The sequence below is a fragment of the Gymnoscopelus microlampas genome, assembly GCF_963454915.1.
Source record: "Gymnoscopelus microlampas genome assembly, chromosome: 3".
Lineage (NCBI taxonomy): Eukaryota > Metazoa > Chordata > Actinopteri > Myctophiformes > Myctophidae > Gymnoscopelus > Gymnoscopelus microlampas.
This window is the reverse complement of record NC_139940.1, coordinates 22,633,515-22,648,609: the sequence shown is the minus strand read 5'-3', so window position 1 is coordinate 22,648,609 and position 15,095 is coordinate 22,633,515. Positions and strand designations below refer to the sequence as shown.

General features: G+C 40.2%; 1 protein-coding gene across 1 annotated transcript; it reads left to right on the top strand.

Annotated features, from left to right (window-relative positions):
• Positions 1-2,528: 2,528 nt before the first annotated feature.
• On the top strand, positions 2,529-14,989 carry LOC311042748 (uncharacterized protein). Its single transcript, XM_084053725.1, has 12 exons — positions 2,529-3,274; positions 4,807-4,946; positions 5,382-5,557; positions 6,290-6,450; positions 6,589-6,729; positions 7,141-7,262; positions 7,862-8,030; positions 10,232-10,377; positions 11,646-11,770; positions 12,704-12,830; positions 13,383-13,516; positions 14,772-14,989. The coding sequence occupies exons 1-12, from the start codon at positions 2,784-2,786 to the stop codon at positions 14,895-14,897; spliced, it is 2,058 nt and encodes a 685-aa protein (XP_083909851.1). The 5' UTR covers positions 2,529-2,783; the 3' UTR covers positions 14,898-14,989.
• Positions 14,990-15,095: the final 106 nt, after the last annotated feature.

The window sequence follows — 15,095 nt, the reverse complement described above, 5'->3', positions numbered from 1 at the left end:
ATTATGAAAAGTGATGCTATGTTGAACACTTTTGAAGTGATGTTATACATGTACTGGTAATGTACATGTTATACTGTAAATGGATAGGCCTAATTCACCTCTATTGACGACAACCACTAGATGGCACTGCTACGTCTAGATATTAATAGGAGCATTTACACTGAGTTTTTTTTTCTTTTTTACTGAAACAACCATTGGGGGAAAAATGTGCCTTTTCTTCACAGTTGACAGTCTTCAGGTGACACCTGTAAGGACGAAATAATCTATTTTCAAGACAATCCCATATCAATGCAATGCCCTGTGCATCAATTATCAATGCAATTAATCATACCATGTTCCTTAAAACTCCTTTTCCCCATCAGTCCCACAAAGACTTGAAACTTCTGACCTAGAAAGAGGTGGAAGAAGTGTGTCAAAATAGCCTATTGCACTTTCAATGTAACCAAACAGGCCTATAGTCTATTTTGCTTTATTCTAACGGGTGACATGATCGCAGGTGACTTACAATGGCAGAGAGAAGAAGGCATATATTGTCAAAGACTTAAATTGATCATGATTAGCTGTCACATCCAATTATCAATTAGGCATTTGTTAATAAAGCCCTTATCTCTGATATAGGCCAATTGAAGGCTGATACAGGGGGAAAACTTACGTTTCCGTGTTAACTGCATTTTGGCTAGTTAAAAAGAGAGACAAATTAATTCATCAATGAAAACACTGCAAATGTAGGCTAATCTCGGCTAAAACATGTTGATCTTAATTAGCCTTTCATCTTACCAGACAGTCTGACTCTGGAGGCTATTGCTCTCTTCACGACGTTCACAACTGGTTCAGATTGTGGCACTTTTCTCTACGAGAAAAAAGTAAGATGATTTTGATTATAATATTTACTATTACTATATTGTTGTTTTTATTATTACAAGAAATGTTTTTTGATTGATTGAATACTTTATTAACAGTTTGCAAAAAGGGTGCAGTGGTACAGATGTATACAAAAGGATGCTAAAAGGATAACACAAAAAAGGCTTATTTCCATTGTGGTCCTCCTGTGTATTCAATTCATCAAGACATTTAAAGACAAACAATAAACGCCTTACGGACGACTAAATGATCAGCACTGGTAACCAACATTTGGTAAAAATGTTGCTATTTTGCTATAGACTGCACAACAACTAACTAGACTTACCTGTTTGCTGTGTTCTCTCCAGATGTCATCGACATTCATATCTTGGCTAAACACACTGGTCAAAAGGAGGAGTGCTATAATAACAAGTTTGAGTATCATTCTGAAGAGGCTATAAAGCAAACACTACTGTGTGTTATTGTAAAGAAATGTACAGAACTCTGCCCAGGTGCACCTTGCTATATTACTTTATGCTCCAGCTGAAAGATGCGTCTTCTCCTCTGATCCGGTCCCTGCATTGCAATCTTCCGCTGCACAGCATTGCGCGTATGCAGTGGTGTGAAGTACTGTACTTAAGTACAATTTTGAGGTATTTACTGGAGTATTTCCAATTTTCAGTATAGGCCTACTTTTACTTCTACTCCATCTCAGAGGCAAATATTGTGCTTTTTATTCCACTACAATTATTTGAAAACTTAGTTACTTTGTAGATTTTCATTATTATTAAAAACATACAGTAACCAGTAAACCAGCAGCCCTATATAAATTCCGGCCATTTGAAAATAGCCGATCTACAAGCTTACAATAGACGATCTACAAGCTTACAATGGTCTCCATGCAACTCATTGTGAGCTTGTAGATATGCTATTTTCAAAAGGTTTTTATTATATACATTTTATACATTTGAAAACTTGTGAAATGGGACATTTTGCACAATGAGTAGTTCTAATTAATTCTGGACTTTTACTTGTAACAGAGTATTTCTACATTGCAGTATTGATACTTTCACTTAAGTAAGAAATACTTTTCCCACCACTGTCCGTATGATGCACTGGATGTGTCCAATTATTGTAGCCTGTGGCGTACGTGCTGCTGATTGATTGACTGATGTACTTTATTTAGTAAGACAGTAAGAACACCAGTACATGGAAGTACCAATTCACAACACAAGGTCTACTAAACTGGAAGGCTTGTTTAAAAGCTTGTTTCATTTTAAAGCTTGTTTAAAATGAGATCCCCACGCACACAAATCACGATGCTCCTGTATAGGTCATTCATTCATAAGCGAATAGATCTCAAAGTTTTAAGTCTGAGCCCTCTTTGGATTTTTACACTGAAACAAAATGTCCTAAAACAAGCGAAAGAACAAATAGGTGCGTAAAGTCCTTCCATCCTAGAAGGCTACAAAGTTGACCAAGAACGAAGCAGCAACCTTTGCTAGTAACACAACAGGACTCGATATCGGACAAAACAAAACAATTAAAATGAATGAATGAATAAATAAGAAAGAAATGCGTAATGAAAGCAGAAACATCATGTGTTTTACGCACTAATAGCCGAATAGTATATCTGCTATTTTCAAAGCATTTTTATACATTTGGATACTTGTGAAATGGGACACTCAGCATTTCTAATAAGAACACAAACACACGCGCACACTGTGTCTTTTGCATTGCGTGGGCCACCGTAGATCGCCTACAACCAGCATGGGTGTGATTAGAAGAGAGGGGGAAACACACACACACACACACACGAAGCTGTCAACACTGACATTCACTCTGAATTATTGACAACATATGTATCATTCAGAATGAACAGACTCCTGGTTCCAGCATTGGGCTGGTGATTATCTGTGGGATCTTGATCTAGCCGAAGAACGATGGCTTTTGTATCCTCGAAGGTTGTCCAGTTTTGGTTGCTTGTTGTCACATCATGTCATGTGATTTGTGTTGATGCCACAGCAGCAGCGAAACCGTGGCATCGTATGATACTGTCTGAAGATGGCGAACAGCAGGGCGCCTTATTATTCCCTCCGTATGCTTCCAACGACAACACTGTGGACTTCAGATCGAAGAAAGCACCCCAGATCCCAGGATCTGAGCCAGGGGACAAGGCGGCCCCTTTCAGAGTGGTGACTTGGGATGGAGAATTAATTTACAAGCCGACGGGTCCGCAGGGATCTCTTATAATTCACGTTTTCACCAACAAATCTGGATTTTTAGAGTGCCTGTGGAACTCTGAATCCTCTGTGAGTGACTTGGTACAGTCTCTGCCTCAGAGCGCTCACGTGCTCTTCTTGTCCCTGGATGACTCTGCTGTCAGCGATGTTCTCTGGATGAGGGATCAGGTCATTCGCGCAGCCATGCACAGGTGCTTTCTAGAGCCAGTGGTGTAACGACGTTAGCCTTAGATCAAAACTCTCGTAGATGTATTTGATCGATTTTGACATTTTTATATCTACGAGAGTCTTAGCGATCACCCCCCCCCCCCCCCCAGTTTGCCCTGGAATGTCACCAGTATAAAGCCCGTATTTCTCCGAACATGTACAAATGCAAAACATAAGGTGTTATGTAGTCCATATCTTTCAATAAATAAGTGTTTTAATCCCCGTCTGTGACCGAACGCCATCTCCCCCCTCATTTACTTCCTGTTTACATTGCGTGTAATTCGGGCTTTCACCAGATGCGACCCCTCACAACCGCCCATTGGGAACTTCCGACAGAATCGGCCACAGAAGGGATTAAAACACTTATTTATTGACAAATATGGACTAATACATTGCATAAACACTGCGCTGCGCTAGTTAACATTTGGGGCAAGCGGGTGAGCACCTTTTATATTTTGCATTTGTACATGTTTGGAGAAATGCGGGCTTTACTGGTGACATTCCAGGGTGGTCGCTAAGACTCTCGTAGATATAAAAATCGATACAATACATCAACGAGTCTTGATCTAAGGCTAGTGTAAAATAAAGTAACTAAGTACATTTACTCAAGTACTGTACTTAAACTTTTGAGGTATTTTTTACTTTTTTGGAGTATTTCCAGTTTTCATTACTTTTTCTTCTACTCCACTACATTTCAGAGGCAAATATTGTACTTTTACTCTACTACAATTATTTGAAAACGTTACTTTGTAGATTTTGATTATTAATATTATTAGTTATTACAAAACACACATTAACCACTTCAGCTGACTCTGTATACATTTCGGCCATTTGAGATTGTGAGCTTGTAGATCTGCTATTTTCAAAAGATTGTTATACATTTGAAAACTTGTGAAATGGGACATTCTGCATAATGACTACTTTTACTTTTGGTAGCCTACTTTGAGAATAGGCACCCCAATCACATCAGGTCCTCATCAGGTCTCTGAGCAAGGTAGACTTTTGTGTTGCATGCCATCGGAAGTGCTGAACGTGCTGCCTGTGAAGTGTTTTGCACTATTTCATATTATGCATGTCACATAACTTAGCCTACATTGTGTTATTGTGTACGTGTTTTAGTTAAATTATTCAGGGAATGTAGCTTGAGCTGGTACTAGACTGGTATTAGAAATGTGCGTTGACATATTTCATGAACAAAACAATTGTTTTTCACAATTTGGAATTTTTGCAAGCATGCCAGAGATGTTGATGGGACCTTATATGATTTACTGTAAAATAATGTAAAGAGATACATTTGGTCTCATGCTGAAAATGTTCTATTAGCCGTATCCTTTTACTCATTGGAAAGGTGAGTTGAGCTGATTGAAACGATTAATAATCTGAAAAGAACAGGCGCGATTCTGGTTGCAAATTGTGCCCATCGGGTGCAGTTGGGTGGGTGAGTGCAGTGGGGGTCCTTTTGAGGCATCTGTGCCAGGGGCCCATTGTCTCATAATAATCTGCCTATGATTTACAGTCCACAGGAGGTGCTGTCCAGGTTGCACTTCTCTCCTGTGCCAGTTTTTGCCCTGGGCAACTGGATTCCCAATGTAATCTACACCTGGAGCTGCACAGGACACAACTGTGGCCTTTCTCAGGCTGTTTTCACCTGTGAGGGTAAGACAGTCTTTGCTCAGAATGTTTGGGGTATAGTTTCTTCCCTTGGAGACGGTCCTTTTGTGCAACCATGTGAACGACTTGTAGACCACTTATGTGGCTTTTGTCAGTGGTTCTCAAAGTGGGGTTTGGGGCTCCCCAGGGGGTCCTTGAGGGGTTCCAGGGGGTTTGAAAATAGCCGATCTACAAGATCACAACGGGTTGCGGCTCACGATACAAGACAGTATGAGTTTGTAGGTCTGCTATTTTCAAAAACTCTTAAAAAAATATGGGAATATTGAAACATTTTAACAACACAAATCTTTAACAACACACATCTTGTATGGGGGTCCCTGGCACAAAATATTTTCAGATTGGGCCTGCGATCAAATGCATTTTGGGGTCCTTGACATGAAAAAGTTTGAGAACCTCTTTATCTTCTTTTTTCCGACACAGGGTGGAACATGCCAGTTATTGTCAAGAGATTAGATGCCAGATATGACTGGCTGATGGGGCGGTGGGGTCAGAGGTCATACCGGCTTATTGATGCAGGAGATGGGTGCAAGACCTCCCCTTCATTGACTGGTGCCGTGGCCTGGGTGTCTGAAGGCAACTGCTCTTTTTTCACCAAGGTCAGTTGACATCACATCCTCTGTGGTTCGCAAAGCTGAGGAGGGAAGGAGGATATAGCTCATTGTAAGCCTTCAAGAAGTGTCTCTCAAAGGTGTACCCCAGGGGTCTATACTAGGTCCCCTCCTATTTCCCTCTATATTAAATCTCTTGGTTGAAAATAGCTGATCTACAGTACAAACACTGCACAAGGCGATGTGTTGTGAGATTGTAGATCAGCTTTTCTTCGCAAATGACATGCCCAGAATAGGGATGCTAGGATTGATATGGTTAATGCTGGGTCTTTTAGGACAAAAACTCATTTATATTGGACTCTTAACTACCAAACAATTTTATATACTTTGTCTTTTAGACTTCCCACAGAAATGCAGTGAATGATGCCCTTTATAGTGGTGGAAAGTTACTAACTACATTTAATTACATAGTACTATTGTACTTTTTACTCTACTAGAATTATTTGACAGCTTTATTTACTTTGCATATTTAGATTATTAATACAAAATATACATTAATGTATGAAACATGAAATGGGCCATTCTGCATAGTGAGTTTAGCATAGTGACATTTTACTCATGTTGAATACAGGACTTTCACCTGTAACAGACATTTTCTACATTGTGGCATTGATACTTTTTCTTAAGTAAAACAAATCTGAGTAAAGTACTTCTGCCAACACTGAAAGGGAGATAAAAAGTGATTCAACTCATGAGAAAAATGTTTGCCCACCCCTACAGGTCCAGAACATGGCTCAATCCAATGCCTCTGGTGTCCTTGTTTATGCTTTGCCCGGTAACTCCATTCAGGATATGAACTGTGTGGGGAATGAGTGTTCAGTGTCACTGGGCATACCTGCTGCCATGATACACCTGGAGGTATCTGTTGCCCAGGCACTCCGGTAAGACCACAACTCTGGAACAACAAGGTCACATTGTCTAGTCACTTTGATAACACAACATCTTTGCATGAGGATTAAGAGTTCTCTCCTAAAGGACCAAGTTTAGATGATGTGATTATTTTGACATTTTGTTTTTAGGTTTGGACAGCGGGTAAATGTATCCTTCCAGAACACACCGTCCCCAAACTTCTTCATAGCTTTAGACCAGCAGGGACTGCTAGCTGAGATGGGCTGGTTCCTCTACCCCACATTCAAGTTCATCAGCTGGCAGGCCCAGTGGTAAGAAGAGAGCTAGGCTGTGTGTCCACCAAACTGCATTTCCTCCCAGCTGAAAATCGTCACCACACTTGCGAACAGTAAACAACATTACACTTGCTCTGACAGTAACATGTAGGTTAGCTGGTTAGCTTGAACACCGTTTTAAGACATTTTCACACAGGTAGCGACACAACGGCTGAGGTCTCGCTTGGATACGCAAGATCGCACTGTGCTCCTCGTCACGTAGAAAAAAGCTCAACACATTTCAACTGTTGTCGCGGGGCGGGCGTGTGCATGAAAGGAGCACTAATGCGACAGTTTCATAGGAGTGCGCCCGCTTGTTGTTCCGCCTGTGAGAGTGCCCACGCCTCCCTACTTACACTGTAGATTCAACAATATGAAAAACGACAGGTGAATCTCTTTTCTTTCTAGGTTTGACTTCTATGAGGGCCTCCGGAAAAAACTTGGAGCCCCTGCTCAGGTGGTCTCAGTGTTTGACAAGACTCTCATGCAGGGAGAGAAAGGAGCAGTTGCTACAGTGGACTTAAACTTTGGTATATTTTGTATCTGTGTTTTATGTACACTTTTCAAAGCCTTACATTGCAACCTTCATTCAGCAGCACAATTAATATTATTCAGCATCTTCCACGAGGGGCATTGATTTGAAAACAGTATGGCAGTACAGTTAAAAACAAAAAGGGAAAAAAATGCTAAAGGGATAACTAAAAAAGCCCTGGGGGGCTTGTTTCCATCGTGGTCCATTGTATTCAATGCCACTCACACGAGGTTCCTTCTGTGGAGCTCGCTGAGGTAGTGCGTTGTTTGACTCTGGGGGCAACCTAGTAGGGGATGACAGTTTCCATGTTCATGTCATTCTGGGTGAAAATGCTCAAACATTTCTCTGCTGTCGGGCAGAAACCAGCTATGTCTAAAATATATACTTTTCAGGAAATGAAAAAAAAATATATACATGTTTTTAGAACAACACAATACTGCCTCAACAAAGTTGGCATGGTGACTTAAAAAAGTTGAAAAATGGAGATAACAGGGCATTTACTTATGAAAAAACATAAATAGATTACAGTAAATATGGAGATACAAGTGTCCCAACAGAGACCATGTCAGTGATGCCATTGTTTGTGACTCATTGCAGACATGTTGGACTTTGACACACTGGAACTGGATGCATCCCTGTCCTGTCCTAGTGGGAGAGACTCCAGCTGTCCACGCTGGGACCATGTGGTCCAGCTGTTTGTGTGCTGCGACCACTTCAGTGCCTACTGCAACATAGAGCTGGGCCGCTGGATCACTGCCTTCCGCAGGTAATTGTCTAGTTCAGTGGTTCTCAACCTTTTCTGGATCAGGGCCCACTTGAAAATCTCAAAAGGATTCGCGGCCACTAGGGGTGTGCCGATATATCGTGATACGTTTTCGTAACTATATGTATCGTTTTGGGAAGAAAAAAAAACTTTTTGAAAAAAAAAAAGAAATTATAATCATAATAATCAGGCATGCAAACAGCCCCGAGGTGAAAAGGGTGACAACATGTTGGTTTTTTTTCGGGTCAGGTGTCACACTATTTGGATTCAAAACGGCTATTGTAGCTGAAAAGCTACAAGTTTGCATGTCTGAATAATGCAAAAACAGAATTATTTGTTTGCATTTGGTTTTTTTCTCCCCCATATATTTTCACAATAAAAAAGTGCGTATCGAAATAGTATCGAAGTTGTGAGCCCAATATCGTATCGTATCTTTCGTGAAATTAGTGTATCGGCACACCCCTAGCGGCCACCCATCTGACCACTTTAACACGGAAGCCAAATACCGGTAAGTGGTCAGGTGGGTGGGTCATGTGTATTTTCAGAGCATGTTTTTTTAATGATCAATCAATCCATTGTGTTCCACCTTGGATCAATGGAACTAACATAGTATACTTTAGGTTCTTATTTATTATTATTATACATTTGTAATATTAATGTTGTATTATCATTGAAATTCTAGTGTTTTTGCCAATTATTTGGAGACCCACTTACAATACCTTCGCTGCCCACCAGTGGGCCCCGGCCCACAGGTTGAGAATCACTGGCCTAATTTATACTTGGTTATGTGCCGTTTAAGTGTAAAACACTCATGTGAGCAATCCACTTGCCTTCATACTGCTGCTGATGAGACAGGTGGAACAAAATCTGAGAAATCTTCATATAACACAATACTCCAGTGTATCGATAATCTTCTTGTCAAAAAGTTAAACCGCAATGTAGTTTTGTCTTTCTTTTCTTGTCTTTTTTTTAACACATCGGGTGCCAGCATTTTTTCATAACAACTTACCGTGGGTGCCAGCATTCTCCCCATTGACTGCGCTTTGCTGTTTAAAGTTTCCGCGTGCGTTACAAGCAAATCCACGCCGAAAAAAGCATCGATTCATGTTCTGCCATGAGCCTGGCTACAGGCTGGAACCATAACATTCCCCTCGCGGGTTACAACGGGGGGGGTGGGGGGGGATCGCGCATCGCGCATGACCGGTTTTCCCCACAGGAAACAGATTCGGAGATATAGGCGTTTCAAAGTAGGAAATAGACAGGAAGCGGATGGGGGAAAAAAAATTGTTTCCGGTGAGCGATCTGGCACTTCCTTCGCAGGATTACAATGGGTACTCCCAGAGCTGCTCTAGCCCCGCCCGCGCGGAGAAAAACTGAAACTGAACTGAACTGAAAGACTGAAATCACGGTTCAGACCGTGTTCGGCACCGAAGCTTCGGAACCGCCACTATGTAAACACACGGTTCAGACCGTGTTTGGCACCCGATGTGTTAATATGCATTTTAAAGTCCAAAATGTCTTATTTGATTTGTTTTGATCTGAGATATATATGAAAGGTGCACAGCAGGAGGGTATTGTGGAGAATCGTTCCTACAGAAGGCTGTTTGAGGTACATGTGGTCCTTGAGGTGGTGGTTCCTCAGTCTTCAGCAAATGTCCATACCATTCATTTGACATGAACTCAGAGAATATCTGCACACCTGCAGCTTCTTGGTGAACGGTGTTTAGGAAGAAATACCCTAATAATGAGTAGTGGGAGCTATTCAAAATACTGAATAGCTCCCACAATGAAGTCAGTTTAGGGCTGGGTAATCTATCAATATTATATCGATATTGTGATATGAGACTAGATATTGTCTGGGATTTCATGGTTTTAGCCGATCTACAAGCGAAACATTGATATAATCACAGTATGATATTGTCACAATATCTACTGCAAGGTATTTGGTAAAAAATACCATGATCTTTGGGTTTGTCCATATCACCCATGACACCCAGCCCTAGGTCGGTTCCATATTGATCTGGGAACCCATTCGGGTGCTTCTGTGTTTATTTCCTAACAACAACATTACATGTTTAAGGCAGTGGTGCTCACAGATTCTGCTGTCAGCAGGATCTGTCTTGAAAGATTAGTTTCATAGAATTATTTTCTATCGGTATCGGCACCTGCTGATGTTGCTGTTGTTGGTTGTGCTGTTTCTGCAGAGGTATAGGACGTTGGCTGACAGACGTGTCACCTCTCCTACCCCTGCTCAACAACAACAAATGTACCTTTACCATGAGGACGGTGGCCTGGGCCATGCCATGGATGGGCTCCCTCAACCTGCGCTTCAGTAGCACTAATCAAACAGGTACAGTCCATTGTTAGGAATGTGTCAACAACGGGGGCACGGTGGCGCAGTTGGTAGCTCGCCTCACAGCTAGAAGGTCCTGGGTTCGATTCCCGCCGGGGATGCTGTGGGTGCTGGGAGTGTGTCTTCTCCTCCACGTCATCAGCGGCACACATACAATTCCCACTGTGAGAATGGAGCCAAATGGACAGTAATAACACTGTCCCAGAACCATTTCTGACCATTTCCTCTCACTCAAAGATAGGAGTAATTTCTCAAAGTAGGAAACTGGAATCTCTGTACGGGAAGGAACAATTTGTCTGTAAATAGTTATTGCTGGAAATGACTAGGGAAAAAGACAACGCAAAAGACAGGAAATATGTCAACTTTTAACGTACATTGTATAATAGCATCACCATGTAGAGAACTGTCTCTCCTGTTTCATTACATTAGTATACCATAGAGAGCATTACAATAGTATATTGTATTACCATAGAGAACTGTCTCTCCTGTTTCATTACATTAGTATATAGCATTACCATAGAGAGCATTACAATAGTATATATTGCATTACCATAGATAACTGTCCATCCTGTTTCATTACATTAACTGTGGTGTGTGTGGCAAGCTACCTCTAGGGGGTGCATGACATTAATAGTCAGTGTAATGGTAGAGCTGGTGTTATAATAAAAATCAACACACATATACATTTCTCTGAACTTTAACCTTTCGCAAAACAAATACCTCAGTAGGTCAGTTCACTTTTTCTTTTCAAACCATGTGAGAAGGTCATATTCTATCACTGGTAAACATATGGTAACATTTTACTGCACCTAATTGGAGAAATCTCACTTCACAATCACATAGCATTACCATAGAGAACCGTCTCCTATTTTTTTCCGTAGCATTTGTCTCTCGCTTGATTATTCTAACTTCATGCATTGTTCTTCTGACCCTTAGCATTTCTTATTGTTGTTTGCTTAAAATGTTTATGGTGAAAGAATTTAAGGTTATTCAACTGTTAAGGTCCTTACATACCGGCGAATATAGCGAATATACGCAAAATTCTCGTTCCGAATAATTAAAAGACGCTTTTTCGCTTCGCTTTTTCGCTCCATGTACGGAGCCATTGACTTTATAAGGTTTTAAAAAAAAACGCATTATTCGCACGAAAAAATCGCCCCGGTGTGTAAGGACCTTTACACGTTGCTCAGTTGATGCCTAAAAATGTAAAATGCTGATAATAATAATTGGTCACATGCTATTAATTATCGACTTTTCACATGCAGATAATCGTGTGGAAAAGCTTTACCCGTTTCGAGTGATGTCATTGTACAGTGGGGGAACCTTCGACAAAAACTACAACAAGAGATACCAGCCAATTAAATTCCACATCCCACCCTCAACCAAAAAGGTAAAAGAAGGCCAATCACATGGCAGAGCACATTGTCACACTGTTATAGATAGCAGCTGGTGCAGGTTAGTGACTGTTCGTAAGTTAGGTTTAGGCATGGGTTCGTGTGGTTAAGGATCTGGGGAGTGCCTGCAGAGCATATACAGTATACAAGCTCATAGAGTGGCACCGAGTGCCGCACTGTGAGGTTGTAGATCTGCAAATTTAGAAAAATCTTTTCTTCTTTTTGTAAATCTTTGAATATATATATATCTGTTAAAGCAAACATCTTTAACTGAAATCTTAGCTTCTTGGGGGTCCCCGGAACAACATATTTTGAGATGGGGGGGGGGGGGGGGGGGTCCATGGCCAAATACATATACTTTTTGGGGCCCTTGACATGAAAAAGTTAATTATAGCATTTTCAAAAAACTGAAAAAGAAAACAATCTAAAATGACAGATGCTTTCCCTGTCTTAACACATTGAATGCCTAAAACGACTTAACTCATTTTTAGCTTTTCATCACTTGAGTGCCAAGATCTGCTAAAAACGAGTTAACTCGTTTTTAGTAAAAAAATAATTTTTCAATTTTTTTTTTTTTTTTTTTTTTTTTACTTTTTTTTTTTCAAATTTGACCCAAAGACCAAGGAGATATGAATTTTCGAAGATCTTTACTCTCATCCACTTCCTTGTTAACTTAAAACTTTAAAATTTTGTATCTCGGCTCCTGAGTACTTTTTTTTTCCATTGAAAAATCTCTGGCATGAATAACAATAGGCAGTGAAAATAATTCAGGCAGTCAATGTCTTAATGGGTTAATAGCGTTTCCTTTACCAGTGTTGTATGGTGGCTGCTTAGTCATACTGGCTTCATGAACTGATGTTCTGACTGGATGAGGTCAAACATTGCTGGCTGTTTCCTTGTGTTCCTTCTCTGTGCCGTCTGTTGTTCAGGTGGAGTTGTATGCTGTCATCACAGGCCATGGAAGTGATGAGAATGGCTGCGGGGAGTTCTGTGTCACATCGCATCACTTTCTGATTAACGGCGCATTCAACAACACGCGTATATTTGACTCTGCAGGTGAGAGAAATCACCTTTGTCAGACGTCACCGTTCAATCCGGGGACGCATCTTTGTCATTTAAAAAATAGCAGATATACAAGCTCATAACACGGCACAGAGTGCCGCGCTATGAGCTTGTAGATCTGCTATTTTTGGAAAGATGTGTGCATATCTTTGAATAGGCTATATATTTTCTAAAGCAAACATTTGTCATTTGTCAAATGTTCATTTGTCAAACATTTCAAATGTCTTCTAAATCCTAACAGATTTCTGGAGAACTATTGTTGCTATATCAGTGGTGCTCAAACTGTTTCTTGTCAAGGACCCCCAAAACTATATGTTTTTGGCCCCCTGATCCCCATCAAAATATGTTGTTCCAGGGACCCCCAGAAGCAAGGATTTGAGTAAAAGAATGTTTACGGGCTTAAAAAAACCAAATAGTAGATCTAATAGCTTGTAGATCTGCTATTTTTTAATAGCCAAAGTATAAAATAATGGTTATAGCTCAAATCTAAAATGACACAGATGCGTTCCCGGATTGAATGGGTTAATTGAGTGGTCTGTAATGTAGGCTCAGCGTTGGGTTGCACATTGACGGTCAAGGATGGAGCGGTTCCCAATGAGCACGGTACCTGGCTGTACGGCCGTGGAGGATGGTGTGATGGTCTACAAGTCGATCCCTGGAGGATTGACATCACAAGACAGGTCTGTCCCTCTGTTGTCAAGAAGATGTCCATTCTTTATGATGTAATCAATTTCTTTAAAAAGATTTATTCCCATTATTTTAATAACTTTTGATACTTGACATTATATAGTGTCAGAACTCTCCCGTTGTTGAATTGTTTTCTTTATTTCTGTTTAACTGAAATAATTTCATAACCACACTGTACGTGTTTAATGTAAGATTACTTGTTAAAAAGGAAAAGGGATCCTTTTCTCACAGCCTTTTTTGAAGCTGTTTTATTGCTGTTAATGTCATCAGTAAAGATGAGAAGAATTGGAATGAACATAAGAGCTTTGTTGGCATGCAGTTGCTTTTCATCTGTGATGTCAAAAACGGTGATTCTAAGCTTTTAAATGGACGTGTGTGTGTGTGTGTGTGGTTTCTTCCTTGCTTTAGTCTTCATATTTTGCTACTTTGATGGTAAATCTGGATAATCAGATTATATTAAGCAGATGAAACATTGTACAACAACATGAGTTCACTTGCATGTATATCTTTATCTATGTTTCTCTCTTCTCATACAGCCACACACTGAGGACTAAACACATTTAAACGTCCATTTCTCTTAAAATACTTACAAGTGCAGTAATGTGCACTCGAGCTCACAGGAGAACCCTTGAGTGACATAAGCTTCTTAAGGCTTGAACAGCGCTTGAGTATTGTGAAGTGAATTGTTGACCATAACGGTCCCACTGTAATCATATACAAATCCTTACATCTACTGTAGCACATTATACACAAACTGTGTACACGCGTGGTTCTCAACGTCTGGTCCAGGGAACTCTGAGAACCAAATGGACCAGTAAGTGTCCATTTGGTTACAGGTGTACACTCTCTGAGTTACAGATTCATAAGGGCCCATGTGGACCCCTGGTGGTCCCCGGACCCAACGTTAAGAACCAATGGTACAGTATACTCTACACTTCTAGGGTATTTCACTTTAAAACACTTCTGGGTTCATTTTCACGTCTACTCAGACTTTTTTTGTGTGCCCCAGACAGGGTTATCATACCATACCATCATACTATACTGTAAGCCCATTCAAATTCAGCTCTATAATTTAATTAGCCTATGAATAGATGTTGCATATAATCAATTTGTGTGACAATCCTTTCTCAAATAGCTCTTAGAGACTATTGTTGTAAATAGGAATATGTTTTAGCCAGCTTGTATATTATGTTTTGTATATGAACTTCCTGTATTGATTATGTCTTCTTAATTTTTCTTTTTTTTTAGCTGGACATGACTGGGTATGAATCCAACACACTTATCTACTTCGGCTTATACAGTGGCCAGGACCCCAATCCAGTTCAGAATCCTGGATACATCACCATGTCCTCTTTTCTTGTCTTCTATAAATAATGCTTCTCTGAAACACTCAATTTAAATGTGGGTGTAAATGAGTGAAAGGTTGAATGTGAATCAAATCTTGATTAAATACTTATTTTCCCACATTATTCGTTTCAGTACATTTCTAATAGAGCACTTTGTTTCAATAGCATTATGTAATAATAATGGTTATATCACAGACTAACAAGTTAGTCCATGATAAAACAATAC

Bases quoted from the DNA above. Each gene is read 5' to 3' on its own strand.
- LOC311042748 (XM_084053725.1), top strand. From the start codon at position 2,784: ATGGCTTTTGTATCCTCGAAGGTTGTCCAGTTTTGGTTGCTTGTTGTC. The intron at 10,378-11,645 runs GTACAGTCCATT...TTTCACATGCAG, and splicing joins CAGTAGCACTAATCAAACAG to ATAATCGTGTGGAAAAGCTT. The intron at 12,831-13,382 runs GTGAGAGAAATC...TCTGTAATGTAG, and splicing joins GCGTATATTTGACTCTGCAG to GCTCAGCGTTGGGTTGCACA.